The 18,775-nt window shown below is 48.7% G+C and overlaps 3 protein-coding genes across 5 annotated transcripts in view; all 3 read right to left on the bottom strand.

Annotated features, from left to right (window-relative positions):
* LOC132216517 (leukocyte immunoglobulin-like receptor subfamily B member 3) overlaps nucleotides 1-18,775 on the bottom strand; it is a 53,886-nt gene that overhangs the window by 34,545 nt on the left and 566 nt on the right. Inside the window, exon 1 of one of the 3 annotated variants that reach the window (XM_059665763.1) lies at nucleotides 7,267-7,379. The exons of the other annotated variants lie outside the window; for them this stretch is intronic. The gene's annotated coding sequence lies outside the window, so the exon portion shown is untranslated. Of the gene's footprint in view, nucleotides 1-7,266; nucleotides 7,380-18,775 lie in introns of those variants that run through there. 3 annotated transcript variants of the gene reach the window in all.
* The window catches only part of LOC132216520 (leukocyte immunoglobulin-like receptor subfamily A member 6), a 29,065-nt gene continuing 13,312 nt past the window's right edge, over nucleotides 3,023-18,775 (bottom strand). The window contains 1 exon segment of the mRNA XM_059665773.1: nucleotides 3,023-3,613. Within this exon segment, the coding sequence (XP_059521756.1) occupies nucleotides 3,477-3,613 (137 nt within the window). The 3' untranslated portion in view covers nucleotides 3,023-3,476.
* On the bottom strand, nucleotides 4,207-18,444 carry LOC132217153 (leukocyte immunoglobulin-like receptor subfamily A member 3). Its single transcript, XM_059667259.1, has 8 exons — nucleotides 18,219-18,444; nucleotides 18,002-18,074; nucleotides 17,772-17,827; nucleotides 17,267-17,563; nucleotides 16,715-17,017; nucleotides 6,759-6,824; nucleotides 6,291-6,575; nucleotides 4,207-5,544 (listed from the first exon to the last, which is right to left on the bottom strand). Exons 1-8 carry the CDS (start codon nucleotides 18,442-18,444, stop codon nucleotides 5,234-5,236), a joined length of 1,617 nt encoding a protein of 538 aa, XP_059523242.1. The 3' UTR covers nucleotides 4,207-5,233.

The following is an 18,775-nucleotide window of genomic DNA, read 5'->3' as shown; positions in this document are numbered from 1 at the left end:
AAATATGAGTGATAAAATGGAAATAAATACATGTTCATCAACAATTGAATATTAAGAACAAAATAAATGTACAAGCCGAATGGATACAAACTCATAGATTCAGAGAACAAATTGGTTCTCACCAGATGAGCCGAGAGTGGGGGCTGGGTGAAAAAGTTGAGTGGATTAAGAAGTACAAATTGATTGTTACAGAATAATCAACGGGATGTCAGTACATCATAGGAAATATAGTCAATAATATTCCAATATCTATGTATGATGTCCAATGGGTATAAGATTTATCAGGATGATCACTTAGAAAATTACATAATGTCTACTCACCATGGTGTACTCCTGAATTAATATTTAATTATGTGTTAAATGTAGTTGAAAAATAAAAATGATTAAAAACCTTTAATGAAAGGTCAATAGCTACTTAACAGAAAACTTCTACTTAAATAAAAGGGGGTATCTGTTAAAATGTTTTAACTTATTACCAAACATTAAAAGATCAATAGACTGGCTCAAGGGTTAGATCAAAGGACACCTGCCAATGAAACCAAATGTATGCAGCCATACAATCTGATCTCAAACAAAATCATTAACGGGTATGTTGTATGAATAAAGAATGTGCTGTTATTATTTAATAAAATTAGCTGATTGCTATATAAATATTCAACAATATGATGCAATAGTGTGTTATAAAAATCGTTTTTGCTTTTAAAATACTATATTAAACAGATACTTATCACATGTCGTTGAAATACATAAAGTGTGTACAAAATTGGAGACTCAACTGAACATTTATAGGATCAATGAAATGGGTGAAAAAAAACTTTTTCTAAGACCAAATGATACAAAATGCCTGGCCTAATATGTACAAATTATTAATCTTTGTATTATTTACATCATATAAATATGGGTAAAGTTATTTGTAATGTATAATAAGGTAATATAAATAACAACAGAAAACATTCGTGTGTTTAAGACTAATATTGTACCTACAATATTTAACATTTATTAGGATAAACAGATAGTCTCTTTACATCTGTTGAAGCTGCTCTCATGTACATTGTGAACCCTGAGTAGGTTGCAATTTAATTAGCAGTAAACCCTAAGAAGATATGAAAAGTCTCAAACCAGCCTGAAATAAGTGATATGCTAAATCAGGAAATAGGTGCTTGAATTTATGCATTATTAAGAAAGAGAATGATGGACTTTCATCAAAACTTCGAGGCTGTCAGAAAGGCAGAGTACACATCCTGAGAGACATCAGCAGGATTGCAGAATAAGCGATTTTTACAATCATACCTGAATTCCACATCAATTTTGACCACCACCCACAGATGAGGGTTCCCTTGTGCAAGTCTGGGAGTCTAGTAGAGAAGTTATAGCTTTTGGCTTGAGCACAAAAATTGAGGATAGACACATTGAAGAGCATATGAAGACCAGTTTCCTTCGGAACCAACCCCAATCTGGAACTACTCCTGGGATGTGACCTAAAACCACCACCTGATCGTGGCGAACCCCATCTCTGTCATCACCCCCACATCCACAATGCTGGGCTTCATGCCAATTCACACTCTAGGGCCATTGTGGTCAGAAGCTCTCATGAGCCCAGTTCAAATTCTGAATTGCATTTCAGGCCATATGCTTCCTTCAGAGCCCCAGTTTCTCACCTGGAAAGACTCACTGTGGGATTGCACTCAGGTGAGGCTGATCAGGCAGGCGAGGTCTTGAGTTTGAAAAACACAATGATCACATGGGAAGGGTTTGCTGCATGTGATCAGCAATTGCTTTGTGGTAGATGTGTCACTCCTGTAGGGTGTGGCTTTCCCCCCTAGTTCATCTTCACCTCACTATCTTGTGTGGGAAATAATGAGGGTCATAGAACAGAAATGCTCTATATGTGAGTAGTGACCAGTAGATTTATGAGTCATCAAATGAACATGGAGAAGCAGGTGGCCATGATTCCAGAAGACTCCGTGGTTTCCATCCTGAACAAAACCACCCAACACTTCCCAACTAGTAATCATCATGGATTTCCTGGAATTCTTTTCTTTCCTTTATTTGCAAGGTTTATCTTAGGTGTACATTCCTAAATAATACACAATGTCCCCTTCTCTTTAATGTCTCCTTTTTAATGCTGGGTAAATGGAATAATCCTAAAAACATCATTTTATAATCATCTACATGTATTAGTTATTATATGTGATGATGGATATACATGACCCTTGCAAATTCAAGTTGTGCATTTTGATTGATATATACTATTTGATAATTTTTTAATACAGGACACCAAAATGTCTCTTTCCTTGTGCATACAATCGTAGAGTGCTTTTTCTGAGCGGGGGGGGGGAGTTAATAAGAATAACTCTTGTCAATATCCTTGTGCGTGATGCACATGTGCACATTTTCTCTAAGGCATGTGCGTAAAGACAGAGCTGTGTGTCTCTAACTAGATGAGTGTCATGTAGTCTCTGAATTGGTGAATATAATTGGCACTCATACAAGTAATGCCGTAGGATCTATGGAGTCATGATTCTCCCCCACAACTGATAGTAAAACATTCCTTTGTGCATCTCATCTGGATACATTGGGACTATGGTCTCATGTTTTCACAGAAACTGTGCCCCAACCTTGGAGTAGAAACCATCGTTACACATCAGCTAGAAGGGACTTAGGAGCACTGTGGTGTCCCACATTGGCTTGTACTGTTTTGTGAAAATCAGTTTGTGTATCGCTTCCCAAGTCTGTGTAAGGACCTTACATGGGCCCTTGATGTTGGCCATGAAGGGGGCACATACACCCAAGAAAGTAAACTATGCCAAGAATCAATGTTTTTATATTAAATTTATTGGTGTGCCATCGGTGAATGACATGACATAGGTTTCAAGGGTGCACATCTGTAACAGGTTTTATGTGTGTTGCACTGTGTTTTGGACAATGGGGTTTTCAGAAGCAGTGCAAACCAGGAAACCCCTTCAAATAACCAGGCCTTCATCCCAAGGGGTGGCCTTGGAGGACGGGGGGGGGGGGGGAGGGCTGTGTGGAGTCCAGAGAGGGCATTAGGGCCTCGTGTGGGTTTACCTCTTGCAGGATGGATTGTGCACCTTGTAGACTGATTCCAATAGACGGCATGCTCTGGACTCAGGAGATGGTGACTCCATATGGACATGAAGGTTCATGTGGTTAGAAATAAAGGAAAATATATTCCATGCAAGTGTAGGAAGGTGTGGACCTGCACCTGCCACCTGGGATAAATGCTAATTTCATCAAAATGGGGAAAGTCAGGAACCAGTCACAGGACTCACAGGGATCAGGAGGGAAAGGTCCACAGTTCAAGGGCAGAAGGTCCAGACCTTGTCCCTGCACATGAACAATGACTCCTCCACCTGCAAGGAGCTGCAGACAGGTCCCTCAGCATATGTCCCACGTTATCTTCCAGAACATTCCCAAGATCCCCTTCTCTGAATTGTGCACTGTTCCCTCCATGTTCACGTCCTGGCTGCATCTTGGGTCTGTTTCTGGCTGTTTTGAGACCAAAATAGCAGCACCCCGAGCACCACCAGGACCAATCCAGCCACGCCCATCCGGATGGCATTCTCCACGGTGTAGTCTTGCGAGTGGGAGGCTGGGGATTGTGGGAAATGAGGTCACAGAGGTCAGGGCAGGACAAAGGAATCCCAGGACCCTGGATGTCCACCCAGGGTACCCACTACCCCTTGACAGGACATGACCATCTGTGCTGGGTTGGTCTCAAATATGCACACATGTATATATGTAGACCTTGAGCAATTCTCCAGCTATCAGTGAGGACAATTTTCTGAATAAAACTAAAACATGCACCTGACGTTGAAATTTAACATTTTGAGCCCAGCTGGTGTGGCTCAGTGGTTGAGCATCCACCAATAAACTTGGAGGTCATGGTTAGAATCCTGGTCAGGGCACATGCCTAGGTTGTGGGCTCAATCCCCTGTGAGGGGTATGCAGGAGGCAGCAGATCAATGATTCTCTCTCATCATTTATGTTTCTGTATCTCTCTCCCTCTTCCTTCCTCTCTGAAATCAATAAAAACATATTTTTAAATTTTAATATTTTGAAGTATCTTTTTAAAGAAACATCATGTAAATAAGAAGGTATTCTTCATAATAAATACATACATTTAATATAACCCCATTAAAATAAGAAGAAATCCATGTTTTTTAAGTCTAAATGTTTGCAGGTTAAAATCATATATGCAAGTATTGCCTACAAGTTCCCAGCAAAAGAGCAATAATAGAGAGGTATGCACAGAAAATGCAGAGAGCAAACGTGAATTTCACACAGTGTCTGGGCAGGACCCGCTAGTTCCTCATGAGCCCTCCATGGTCCCCCTGAGTCTCAGGTGGGCACTGAGGGCCTGGAGGCCTCCAGGGGGAACAGGGCCTTGCAGAGTAGTGCCCACAGGTGGGGACACTTCTCACTACAGCAGTGGGGACCATACCATCACCCACAGCAGTTCTCACCTTGGCCAGAGCAGCCACCTGTCCTGCTCTGAGAAGGATCAGGACCCCACCTGTGTGGGTGAGGGCTTCCATCCAAGGGGCTCTGGAAATGAGCAGCTGAGGGAGTGTCCTCCTGTCCTCTCTCCAACTTTCTGGCCTCTGCTCCTCCCTCACTCTGGGTCCCAACATCTCCCTCTGCCATGACCACCCACCTGTCACCTGCCTCACTTCTCCCTCTTAGGCCTGACTCCATGGGGTGGGGGGAGAATCCTCAGAGAACTTGGAGCACAGTAGTTCCCTGAAATTTCTCCCGGACTCCTGGGTCCCCTGGGACACAAGTCTCTCTCCGAGTGGGGGGTGGTGGTTGGGCACTAGATCCTCTCAGAGACTAAGAACTCCCTGGGGTGGACAGTGCTCCCTCTGAGCAAAGGGGACCCAGGATTGACCAACTGTGGACATGGTCCCTGTTGTTGGGGAGTCAGGGTACCAGAGGGTCTTGGGAAGGAGGACCAAGTGTGAGATTCTGGGGCCAACCCTGGGCTCCCCACCTCACTCAGACTCCTCCTGTATCTGCCCTCAGACCCTCACACTGCCCACGTGGTACCTTCTGGACCAGGTGAGGGGGAGGGCTAAGCACGGGGCAGAAGGTCTCTGAGTGTCAGATCTCCTCTGCGTGATGATCCCCAGAGCCCCTCCCTCCCTTTCAAGCCCTTAATCCTTCTGGGGCCAGGACCCTGAGCTGACAGCTCAGCAGAAAGGGCCGGGGGTTACTCACCTGAGACCAGGAGCGCCAGGGGCTCACTGGGGAGTGACAGCAGGAAGGGGGAGGTGCCGTTTGAGCTGTAGCACCTGTAGGTGCCCCGGTGGACTGAGGTCACAGGGCTCATGGAGAACTCTGCCTGGTACTGCCCGGTTCGATACTTTGATATAAGACGCAGTGGGGGACCGGCTTCCCCCTCCTTGCACAGAAGAAACGTGTTCCTTGGGCTCTGTGAGTGACACAGCAGGGTCACATTCTCTCCTGAGGCCACCCTGTGGCCTGGCTGCACCGAGAGGGAGGGTCTGTCAGGCAGGTGTCCTAGAGAGAGGGAGGGAGGGTGAGGGCTGCCTGCCCAGCTTGTTCTGACTTGAGAGTCACCAGGCCTCTCTCTGAGGACCCTCCCCTCTGTCTGTCTCTGTTTTTTTGAGTCTCCCCCCTCCCCTCCTACCCCCCTGTCTCTCTCTGTATCTCGCTCCCTGGGGCCTGCCCTTTCATTCTGGCCTCACCACCTGAGACCCCCAGCAGGGCCTGTGCAGAGTCAGGGTCACTGACTGAACCCACTGGCCCCTCACTTGCCACCAGGATGTCCAGGGGGTCACTGGGGGCCGACCACTCAGAGGAGAGGTTGTATCCACCGTAGCATCGGTACCGGCCCCCGTGGGAGCTGCTCACAGTGTCCAGGGTGAAGTGGGCCTGAGAGAGCCCAGCCTGGGGCTGCAGGACCAGGCTCTGGGGGAGGTCCTGTCCCCCCTCCTTGTGCAGAACGAATCTGTCATAGCCAACATCAGAGCGACACTGGAGGGTCAGGCTCTGTCCAGAGGCCACGATGGGGCCCTGCTGGCTCAGGAGGGAGGGCTTCCCAGAGGCACCTGGGGAGACCAGATGTGAGTTACAGGGGCTGCTCCTCCCATAAGCCCCTTCTCCTGGCCTGGCCCCCAGGTATCACTCTCTCTCTCTCTGTGTCTCTGGCCCAGGAGCCCTTGTGCTCCCCTCACTCTCTCACATGGGGCTCCCCTCCCAGCGACAGTGTCTCAATCCATAGTTGGGACAATAATGGGACTCACCTGGGACCAGGAGCTCCAGGGGGTCACTGGGCTCTGACCAGCCAGCAGGGCTGCGATAGTAACAGCGATATCTCCCAGCATCATGCTCTGTCATGTATGTGATGGAGAACTTGGCACTGTCCCCCAGCTCCAGTAGCTCCTGTCTTTTCCATGGTTGTGGTCTTCCCTCTTTATACAGGAGGTACTCCACAGCCCCTGGGGTCCCCTGACACCAGATGGTCACGGGGCTCCCCAAGGGGATCATAGGGCCTGGCTCAGCCCTGATGGTGGGTTTGGGGATGGCCCCTGGAAGGAAACCAGTAGCTGGGTTTAAGACATTCCCACCCTCAGTCCCAGGTGTCAGGCCAGGACCCTCCCAGGTGTTACCTATCTGTCAACCCAGAACTGCTGTTCTCCATCCCCAGCTGCCTGTGGTGTAGTCCCTCATCCACAGTGAGTAGTGGGACCTGGGACACCTGGGAGACTCACCTGCCTGCACTGGGGTCCTGAGGCCCACACTCAGCCCTGGAAGAGAGTCCCTGTGAGAGATTTGCCCTGAACCCTGAGCAGCACCCTCCTCCCCATGAGACTCCTGAGTCCTGGGTCCTGACAGACCAGGGTTCCCTTTCCCCTCCCATCTCACCGAGGCAGAGCAGGGCTGTGAGGGTGGGAATCATGGCGTCTCCTCTCTTTGCACCCCGCTGTCCAGATGCTGGAGGCCACAGTGTCCTCTGAACAGACACCCAGGGTGAGGCCCCTGGAAGGCTGGCCGTCGCTGTCACCGGCTCTCACGTCAGCAGCCCCACAGAAAGGGGAACATTCCCTTCCCAGAGGCCTGCATCTGGTTTCCATGGTGAATTAGGAAATAGACCCAGAGCCCCCTGAGACACCCCTTGCATGTGAGGTGACCCAGGGCACGTCCTTCCCTGTCAGAGCCTCCCCCACGGGGTCTCCTTCCTCCTCAGCCCGTCCATCAGCACCTCCCTGTGGTCCTCACCATGGACAGTGCCACCTGGGCCCTGGAGACGCTTCAGGAAGACCTGGGTCCCTGTGGCCTGCAAAGCTCAGATCAGCAGAGACACGCTCACCCTCCAACTGTGCAGCTCAGGGAGATGTCCCTGTGACAATGAGCACAGAGGGAAATGCAGGAAAATTAGGGAAGGAAACACGTCACTTCTCCTGGCCCCGAGTGTGGCTTTCTTTCTATCATAGCTGCCCTCATGCACTTGTCTTTTTGTTTCTTAGCACAGCATCTACCACACCGTCCTGGGCACAAGCTTCTAAGTCATTTTTTCCTCCTCAGTGCCCCTTGTTTCCCGTGTTAAGGTCTCCTCCTCATCCTGTGGTGTTTCCCGTGTTAAGGTCTCCTCCTCATCCTGTGATCCTGCCTTCAAGCTTTAGGAGACACTGATTTAGATTAGAGTTCTGATTTTGACTGAAAACAGATATTTATTATTATTATTATTATTATTATTATTATTATTTGCTGCCTATGAGAGTCCCACTTTATTTACTTATTTTAAAATCATTATTGTTGAGAATATTACAGATATCACCTTTTTTCTTCCTATTGACCCCCTCCACCTGGTCCCACCCTGCCCCAGGCCTTCATCACCCTATCACCTGTGTCCATTTGTAATGCATAGATGCCTATAAGTTATTTGATTAATCTCTTCCTGACCACCTCTCCCTTCCTTCTGAGACTCATCAGTCCATGCCTGTGGTTCTCTCTTATTCTCATCTGTTTATTTCATTCATTAGAATCCTTATTTATTTATTTTGATTTTTTAAAATATATTTTTATTTATTTCAGAGACGAAGGAAGAGGGAGAGAGAGATAGAAATATCCATGATGAAGAGAATCATGGATCAGCTGACTCCTGTAAGTCCCCCACTGGGGATCAAGCCCACAACCTGGGCATGTGCCCTTGACCAGAATCAAACCTGGGACCTTTCAGTTTGCAGGCGGATGCTCTATCCACTGAGCCAAAATAAACTAGGGCTTATTTTGATTTTTAGATTCAATTCTTGACAGGTACATATTTATTGCCATTTTATTATTCATATTTTTCTTCTCCTTTTCTCCTCCTTCTTCCTCTCTTCCTCCTCCTCCTCCTCCTCCTCCTCCTCCTCCTCCTCCTCCTCCTCCTCCTCCTCCTCCGTCTTCTTCTTCAAGACATATCATATAATATTGGTTTGCTGGTAATGAACTGCTTTAGGTTTTTCTTGTCTGTGAAGCACTTTATCTGACCCTTAATTCTAAATGATAGTTTGCTGGGTAGCGTAATCTTGGTTGTAGGTCCTTGGTATTCATCACTTTGACTATTTCTTGCCACTTCCCTCTGGTCTGCAAAGTTTGTGTTGAGAAATCAGCTGACAGTCATATGGGCAGTATCTTGTAGGTAACTGCTTTTCTCTTACTGCTTTTAAGACTAGATCTTTGTCTTTAATCCTTGGTGTTTTAATTATGATGTGTCTTGGTGTGGGCCTCTCGGGATTCCTCTTGCTTGGGACTCTCTGGGCTTCCTGGACTTGTAAGTCTATTTCTTTCACCAGGTAGGGAAAGATTCCTATCACTGTTTCTTCCAACAGGTTTTCAGTATCTTGCTCTGTCTCTTCTCCTTCTGGCACCTCCACAATGTGAATGTTGGCATGCTTGAAGTTCTCCCAGAAGCTCCTTAAACTGTCTTCATATATTTAGATTCTGTTTGCTCTTCTGATTGGGCATTTTATGCTCCCTCATATTCCACACAGCTGATTTGGTTCTTGGCACCCTTTATTCTACTGTTTAATTCCCGTAAATGATTCTTTATTTCAGTTATTATATGTGTAATTTCTGACTGGTCCTTTTTCGTGTCTTTGATGTTCTCACTAAGATTCTTGAAGTTCTCTTTAAGCCCTTTGAAGCTCTCATTAAGATCCTTGAGCATCCTTATTGTTTTGAACTCTGAATGTAGTAGTTTGTTTGCTTCCATTTCATTTAGATTTTTTTTCTGGAGATTTCTTCTGTTCTTTCATAGGTGACATGATTCTTTCATTGGTGACCGCTTTTTGACTGCATCCCTGAAATTGTTTCTATGTATTAGGTAGAGCTGCTATGTCTCCTAGAATTGGGTGAGTGGCCTCTCGTATTAGGTGTCCTGCCGAGCCCAGTGGCTCAGCCTCTCCCCCACTGCGCCCCCAGGCACCTGAGCTGAGCACTCTATGTGCACCCCTGTGTTGGCTGTGTACAGTCTCACTGCAGTTGAGCCTTGATTGCTGTTGGCTTCACTGGGAGGAACTAACCTCCAGGCCCATTGGCTTTGTGCGCCAGCTGCGACTACAGTGGAAGAGCTGCTGTGCAGGAGACACCCCTATGGAGCAGGACTTGCTTCAGTGGGGCTTTGGTGCTCACTAAGTCGGCAACTTCCATTTAGAATTGTAATCTGATATGGTCTGAAACTGTCCACTGGGTGCACTGGCTCTGGAGCCTCCAGGGAGGTGCAAAGTCAGCCACTGCCTGGGCCACCTGACAGGAGCTACAGCGTGATCTGCAGATGGCTGCTACTTGTGTTGGGCTTGGAGGTGTCCAGAACATGTCAAGCTGTAAAGCCAGGCAGCTACTCATAGTGCCAAGCCTTGGCCTCTTGTTGGAAGGAATGGGGCACAGGGACACTAGCTGCTGCTTGTAGAGAGATTTAGGAAATCTGAGTCCTGAGCCAGGACAGGCCATTAATATGGAAAAGCCACTGCTAACAACTTGGGTGAGGCTGCAAAATGGGTGGGGTGGGGTTACCCCCAAAACAGTACTTTATAAAATGTTAAAGGGTCTTCTTTAAGAAGAAGGGAAAAAAGGTAAAAAAAATATGAACGACAAAATGGCAATAAATACTTATCCAGCAACAACTGAATGTAAAAATAAACATAAATGAACAAGGAATCTAGTGAACAAAAGAAACTGATGAATAAAATAGAACCAGAGGCCAGCTGGCATTGCTCAGTGGTTGAGCATCGACCTATGAACCAGGAGGTCACAGTTCCTGGTCGGAGAACATGCCTGGGTTGCGGGCTCAATGCCCAGTGTGGGGCATGCAGGGGGCAGCCGATCAATGATTCTCTCTCATCATTGATGTTTCTAACTCTCTCTCTAGCTCTCCCTTCCTCTCTGAAATAAATAAAAAAATATATATATATAGTTTTAAAAAGAACCAGAGGCATGGAAACATGGAAGAGACTGATGACTCTCAGAAGAAAGGGGGTTGGTGGGGTCAGATAGAGATTAACCAAAGATCATATATGCATTACCTATGGGCATGGACAATAAGGTGGTGAAGGCCTGGGATGGGGTGGGAAATGGGTAGAGGTACGTAATGGGGGAAAAAATAAGGGGACATCTATAATACTCTCAACAATAATGATTTTTAAAAATATGAACAATAAAATAGTCCTAAATACATATCTATCAATAATTCAATCTAAAAAAAAATAAATGAACCTGCAGAACAGAAACAAACTCATTGATTCAGCGAACAAATTGGTGGTCCCCAAATGAGAGGGGACTAGGGGCTGGGTAAAAAAGGTGAGGGGATTAAGAAGTACAAATTGGTTGTTACAGAATAGTCATGGGGATTTAAGTATAGCATAGGGGATATAGTCAGTATACTCTAATATCTATGCATGGTGTCCGATGGGTATAAGATTTATCAGGATGATCCCTTAGAAAATTATATAATGTCTAATCACCATGGTGTACACCTGAAACTAATATTGAATTGTGTGTCAACTGTACTTGAAAAAGAAAACATGATTAGAAATCTTTAATTAAAGGTCAAAAGCTACTTAACAGAAAACTCCTACTTAAATAAGAGATGGTAACTCTTAAAATGTTTTAACTTATGAGCAAACATTAAAAGATTAATGGACTGGCTCAAGGGTCAGATCAAAGGACACCTGCCAGCAAAACCAGATGTATACAGCCATACACTCTTATCCCAAACAAAATCATTAAAGGGTATGTTGTGTGAATAAAGAATGTGTTGTTATTACTTAATAAAATTAGCTGATTGCTCTATAAATATTCAACAATATGATGCAACAGTGTGTTATAAAATTCATATTAGTTTTTAAAAAATATATTTTATTGATTTTTTACAGGGAGGAAGGAGGGGGTTAGAGAGCTAGAAACATCAATGAGAGAGAAACATCGATCAGCTGCCTCTTGCACACTCCCTACTGGGAATGTGCCCACAACCAAGGCACATGCCTTTGACCGGAATCGAACCTGGGACCCTTCAGTCTGCAGGCCGACGCTGTATCCACTGAGCCAAACCAGTTAGGGCCATATTAGTTTTTTAAAACACTATATTAAATAGACACTGATCACATGTCCTTGAAATACATAAAGTCTGTACAAATTTGGAGACTCAACTGAACATTTATAAGATCAATGAAATGGGTGAAAAAAAACTTTTAATAAGAGCAAATGACACAAATGCCTGGTCTAATATGTACAAGTTATTAATCTCTCCCACAAGTGATGTTAAAACATTTCTCTGTGCATCTCATCTGGATGGGTTGGGAGCATGGTCTTGTGTTTTCATGGAAACTGTGCCCCAACCGTGAAGTAGAAACCATCGTTACACATAAACTAGAAAGGTCTTAGGAGCACCGTGGGGCTATCAGTGTGGTGTTATAGGTGTCCCACATCAGCTTGTACTGTTTTGTGAAAGTCAATTTGTGTATGTCTTCCCAAGTCTGCCTGAGGACCTTACATGGGCTCTTGACCTTGGCCATGAAGGGGGCATATACACCAGAGAAAGTGGCAAATGCCAGGAATCAGTGATTTTTATATTAAATTCATTGGAGTGCAATCGGTGAATAGCAGGACATAGGTTTCAAGTGTGTACATCTGTAACCCATCATCTGTGTCTTGCACTTTTTTGGACAATGGGGGTTTCAGAGGCAGTGCAGACCAGGGGACCCCTTAAAACAACCAGGTCTCCATCCTAAGGGGTGAGGTTGCTGCAGAAAGATCACAGGTGGCCTCTGAGGGCAGGTGAGGGGCGTGTGGAGTCCAGAGAGGGCGTTAGGACCTCCTTTGGGTTTCCCTCTTGCAGGATGGATTGTGCACCTTGTAGATTGAATACAATAGACAGCATGCTCTGGACTCAGAAGATGGGGACTTTGTGGGACACCAAGGTCCATGTAAATAGCAATTTAAAACAAAATACATTCCAGGAAATTGTAGGGAGGTGTGGGCCTGTACCTGCCACCTGGGATAAATGCTAATTTCACCAAAATGGGGAAAGTCAGGAACCAGTCACAGGACTCACAGTGGTTAGGAGGGAAGGGCCACAGTTCAAGGGCAGAAGGTCCAGACCTTGTCCCTGCACATGAGCGATGACTCCTCCACCTGCAAGGACTCCCAGACAGGTCCCTCAGCATATGTCCCGCATTATCTTCCAGAACCTTCCCAAGATCCCCCTCTCTGAACCGTGCATTGTTCCCTCCATGTTCACGTCCTGGCTGCATCTTGGGTCTTTATCTTGCTGTTATGAGACCAAAGGATTAGCACCCCGAGGGCCACCAAGACCAATCCAGCCACGCCCATCCAGATGAAATTCTCCATGGTGTAGTCTTGGGGCTGGGAGGCTGGGAATTCTGGGAAAAGAGGTCACAGAGGTCAGGGCAGGACAAAGTAACCCAGGGCACCCACCTCCCCTTGACAGGACATGACTGTCTGTGCTGAGCCCCATAACAGACAGTGTCTCTTATTTATTTATTTATTTATTTATTTATTTATTTATTTATTCATTCATTCATTCATTCATTCATTCACTAGAGGCCCAGTGAACAAAATCTGTGTATGGGAGTAGGAGGGTCCCTCAGCCTGGCCTGCACCCTCTTGCAACCCGGACCCCTCAGGGGATGTCCAACTGCCAGTTTAGGCCCAATCCCACAGGGATACCTGTGAGATCGGGCCTAAACTGGCAGTCAGACATCCCTCTAGCAATCCATGGCCCCTGGCTCCTAACTGCTTGCCTACCTGCCTGATCACCCCTAACCACTCTGCCTGCCTGCCTGATTGCCTCTAATTGCTAGCCTGCCTGCCTGATCACCCCTAACCACTCTGCCTGCCTGCCTGATGGCCTCTAATTGCTAGCCTGCCTGCCTGATCACCCCTAACCACTCTGCCTGCCTGCCTGATTGCCTCTAATTGCTAGCCTGCCTGCCTGATCACCCCTAACCACTCTGCCTGCCTGCCTGATGGCCTCTAATTGCTAGCCTGCCTGCCTGATCACCCCTAAGCACTCTGCCTGCCTGCCTGATTGCCTCTAATTGCTAGCCTGCCTGCCTGATCACCCCTAACCACTCTGCCTGCCTGCCTGATGGCCTCTAATTGCTAGCCTGCCTGCCTGATCACCCGTAACCACCTCTGCCTCGGCCTCCGCCCCCCTTGGCTTCATCTGGAAGGTCGTTCGGCTGTCCGGTCTAATTAGCATATTACACTTATAATAATATAGAAGTTATACATATTTATATATTTATTTTAAATCTTCAGTGGAGGGTATTTTTTCCATTGATGTTCAGAGAGATTGGAGTGGAGGAAGGCAGGGGGGAGGGGAGACAGAGAGAAAGAGAAACAGAGAGACAGAAAGATGTGAGAGAAACACATCGATTGGTTGCCTCCTGCACAAGCCTTGACAGGGGCTGAGGATCAAGCCTGTAACCCTTGACTGGGAATCAAACCCACGGTTCTGTGGTGCATAGGCCGATGCTCTAACCACTAGACAACCACGGCCAGGGCCATAATTAGTTATTCTAATCTCTCTGCTTATTGTTAAATTCTGTACCATGGAAGCTAACTCATCTGGGTATAAGAGTTTATATTTATGCAACAGTTGAGGACCCAGGATCCATGGATTGGTTTCAAATATACATACATGTATATATGTAGACCTTCATCAATTCTTGAGCTATAAGTGTGGACAATTTTATGAGTAAAACTACAAAATGCACCTGAAGTCAAAAATTAACATTTTGAGCCCAGCCAATGTAGCTCAGTGGTTGAGCATCCACCTATGAACTTGGAGGTCATGGTTTGATTCCTGGTCAGGGCACATGCCTAGGTTGTGGGCTCGATCCCTGATGTGGGGCATGCAGGAGGCAGCAGATCAATGTTTCTCTCTCATCACTGATGTTTTTATATTTCTCTCCCACTCCCTTCCTCTCTGAAATCAATCAAAATATATTTTAAAAATTAACTTTTTGAACCATCTTTTATAAGAAACTTCCTGTTAACAAAATTTATTCTTAATAATAAATACATAGATTTATTTAATACATAGAAATATAATCCCAATTAAAATAAGAATAAATACATGTTTTTAAAGTCATAAATGTTTGCAGGTAAAATTATATATGCAAGTATTACCTACAAGTTCCCAGCAGAAGAGCAATAACAAAGAGGTATGCACAGAAAATGCAGAGAGCAAATGAGAATTTCACACAGTTTCTGGGCAGGAGCCCCTAGTTCCTCAGGACACATGCATGGTCTCCCCTGAGTCTCAGGTGAGCACTGAGTGCCTGCAGGCCTCCAGGTGAGCACAGGAGCTTGCAGAGTGGTGCCCACAGGTGGGGACACTTCTCACTACAGCAGTGGGGATGGCACTGTTACCTACAGCAGGTCCCACCTTGGCCAGAGCAGCCACCTGTCCTGCTCTTTGAAGGCTCAGGGCCCCCACCTGTGTGGGTGAGGGCTTCCATCCAAGGGGCTCTGGAAATGACCATCTAGGGAGTGTCCCCCTGTCCTCTCTCCGACTCTCTTGACCTCTCCTCCCCATCAGCCCAGCCATCTTCCCTGTGCTACAAGCCAGGCCTGGCCCCAAAGGCTGCCAACCTGGCCCGCTCTCCATCGTCCACTCCACACAGTCTCCACCCTGCTTAGGGATGCGGGCACCAGGCGAACTATGCAGGGATGCTGGCTTTTAGTGGAAAACCCCACAGATTCTGTGTGGGACCAGGAGGAGCTGAGATGCTAAGTGGGAGTTTCCCAATCTTTGGCGGCTCCATAACATGGTGGCTCCTCTTGCTAAGCTGAGTCCCCAGGCCTGGTGGATAATCAGTGTACCTGCCCCCTGACCCCCTCAGCTTTTCAATCCCTACAAGGCCACAGTGACTGGGAGCAGCAGGACAGGCGCAGAGAGGCTGCACCCAGAGCAGGTCTAGGACAAACCAGGTGTGAGGTGCCCCAGGAAGTCAGAAATGAAAGCGCCCCTGCAGGTCATGGCAGGCAGCCCCCTTGTTCAGATGGAAAAGGTTCTCAGAGTTCACCTCCCAGGAGAACTGAGTCCACACACACTCAGCCCCATTTCCCTGGGTCCCGCCTGTGGGATGTCCCCCTGGGAGCAGCGATGCTTTGGTCTGAGGTGGAGCCACCAGAAGTAAGGGAAGGGGCCTCTATCTGGTAACTTCAGTCTAATCTCACTTCCTCTTAGCATCACTGGAGTAGTGCCACCTCCTTCCTCCTTCAGGCCTATCTGAGACTTCAGTGCTCAGCTGCCCCAGGGGAGGGAGATCCCCCTTTTCACAGGATGGCCCTCCTCTGTGGAGCCACTCAGTGCTCCCACTACTTCCATCACATCTCAGACTTTGCTGGAGACAGAGACCGAGATGACATTGGAGCCCAGAGAGGACAGGACAGGGCTGCTCTCCTGAGACCAGGAGCTCGGGGGCCAGACACAGGAACAAACACATGACCTCAAGGAGCACTGAGACCCCTCTACCAGGGATGCCTCCATGCATCATGAGCCAAGGTCAGGGGTGAGGGGCGGGGCTGCCTTCTCATCACTTGAGCCTGGCTCCTCCTCCACCAGCCAGGGCCCCAACATCTCCCTCTGTCATGACCACCCCACCTGTCACCTGCCTCACTTCTCTCTCTAAGGCCTGACTTCATGGCAGGGGGGTAAATCCTCACAGACCCTTGAGCCACGTGGTTCCTTGAAATCTCTCCCACACTCACAGTCCCCCTGGGGCACGAGGTGTCAGGGGGGCATTAGGTCCTGTGAGAGACTCAGAACCGCTCTGGGGTGGCCACTGCTCTCTGAGCAAAGGAAAACCATTGGTTCATCAGTTGTGGACATGGGCCCTGTGGGTGGGGGGCTGGGGTCCCCAAGGGTCCTGGGAAGGAGGACAGAAGGGGTTGAGAATCTGGGACTGACCCTTGAGTCCCCAACTCAATCAGATCCTCTTGCCTGTGCCCTGTAGCCCCTCAGACCCTCCCACTGCCCATATGGCACCTTCAGGACACAGGAGAGGGGGAGGAATAAACAGGTATGGGGGTCTCTAAGAGGCAGATCTCCTCTGAGTGACCATCCCTACAGCCCCTAACTCCCTTTCAGCCCATGATTGTTCTGGGGACCGGACCCTGTGTTCACAGCTCAGCAGACATGGTCAGGGGCCCTCACCTGAGACCAGGAGCTCCAGGGGCTCACTGGGGAGTGACAGCAGGTAGGGGGAGGTGCTGACTGAGCTGTAGCACCTGTAGGTGCCCCCGTGGGCTGAGGTCACAGGGCTCATGGAGAACTCCGCCTGGTACTGCCGACCTCGATGCTCTGATCTCAGACTTAGGGGGGGATCGGCCGCCCCCTCCTTGGACAGAAGGAACGTGTTCCTCGGGCTCTGGGACTGACACAGCAGGGTCACGTTCTCTCCTGGGGCCACCCTGGGGCCTGGATGCACCGAGAGGGTGGGTCTATCAGACAGGTGTCCTAGAGAGAGGGAGGGAGGAAGGGTGAGGGCTGCCCGCCCACCTTGTTCTGAGAGTCACCAGGCCTCTCTCTAAGGACCTCCTCTCTGTCTGTCTCTGTTTCCCTGAGTCTCCCCTCTCCCTCCCACCTCCTGACTCTCTGTCTCTCTCCCTCCCTGGGGCCTGCACCTTCATTCTGGCCTCACCACCTGAGACCCCAGCAGGGCCTGTGCTGAGTCTGGGTCCCTGACTGAACACACTGGCTCCTCACCTGCCACCAGGATGTCCAGAGGGTCACTGGGGGCCGACCACTTGGAGGAGAGCTTGCATCCCCCGTAGCATATGTACCGGCCCCCGTGGGAGCTGCTCACAGTGTCCAGGGGGAAGTGGGCCTGAGAGAGCCCAGCCTGGATCTGCAGGAAAATCCTCTTGGGTTGGACCCGTCCCCGCTCCTTGTGTAGAATGAATATGTCAAGGCCGACATCAGAGCGACACTGGAGGGTCAGGTTCTGTCCAGAGGCTGCGATGGGGCCCTGCTGGCTCAGGAGGGAGGGCTTCCCATACTCACCTGGGGAGACCAGACCTGAATTACAAGGGCTGCTCCTCCCATAAACCCCTTCTCTTGGCCTGGCTCCCAGGATCACTGTCTCTGTTTCTGGCTAAGGAGCCTCTGTGCTCCCTCACCCCACCTTTTCCCATAGGGCTCCCCTCCCAGCAAAGATGCCAATAATGTATCTGGTGACTTGATCCATGGATGGGGCAATAATGAAACTCACCTGAGACAAGGAGCTCCAGGGGGTCACTAAGTGGTGAGCACACCTGGGGGCTGTCCCTGTAGCAGCCAGAGCATCTGAATGGCCCCCTGTAGCTGGAAGTCACGGGGCCCACAGGGAACAGGGCCTGGGACTGCCAACTGGGCTGTGGCTGTGAGTCCTGGGTCCAGAAGAGCCTGTGATCTCCTTCCTTAGTCAGAAGGAACCTGCCAAATCCCTGCCATGAGCCACACTGGAGGGTTACGTTCTCTCCATAGGTCACGACAGGACTGGGCAGGGCTGAGAGGCTGGGTTTGCTGTAGGATCCTAGGAGAGGAGGAGGAAGCATGTTAAATGGGCTCACACCTCCCTCATGTCCCCCAGGGCTGGGCTGTGAGAGGGAGACACCCTGAGAGCAGACCCCCTTCCTGAGGCAGAACCTGAGGCTGGGACCCCTGAGTGTCCTCTCACCTGTTATCACCACCAGCTCCAGGGGGTCACTACGCTCTGACCAGCCAGCAGGGCTTCGATACTGACAGCGATATCTACCAGCATAACCCTCTGTCATGCGGGTGATGGAGAACATCACCTTGTCACCGGACTCCAGTGGCTCCTGTGTTTTCCATGGTGCTGGGCTTCCCTCTTTCTCCAGATGGTACTCCTCAGACCCTGGGGTCCCCTCACACCAGATGGTCATGGGGCTCCCCCAGGATATCACAGGGCCTGGTTCAGCCCAGATAGTGGGTTTGGGGATGGGCCCTGGAAGGAAATCAGTAGTTGTGTTCTAAGATATTTCCCACTCTCAGTCCCACCTCTCAGCCCAGGACCTTTCCTGATGTTACTCATCTATCAGCTTAGAACACTGTTCTTCCCCAGCTTCCTGGGGAGTGGACCTTGTCCCCAGTTAGAAGTGGGGGCTGGGACACCTGGGGAGACTCACCTGCCTGCACTGGGGTCCTGAGGCCCACACTCAGCCCTGGAAGAGAGTCCCTGTGAGAGATTTGCCCTGAACCCTGAGCAGCACCCTC

This window comes from Myotis daubentonii, chromosome 15, assembly GCF_963259705.1.
Source record: "Myotis daubentonii chromosome 15, mMyoDau2.1, whole genome shotgun sequence".
In the NCBI taxonomy this organism is placed as follows: domain Eukaryota; kingdom Metazoa; phylum Chordata; class Mammalia; order Chiroptera; family Vespertilionidae; genus Myotis; species Myotis daubentonii.
Note: the sequence above shows the minus strand (reverse complement) of the source record. Positions and strands in the feature narration are given on the sequence as shown.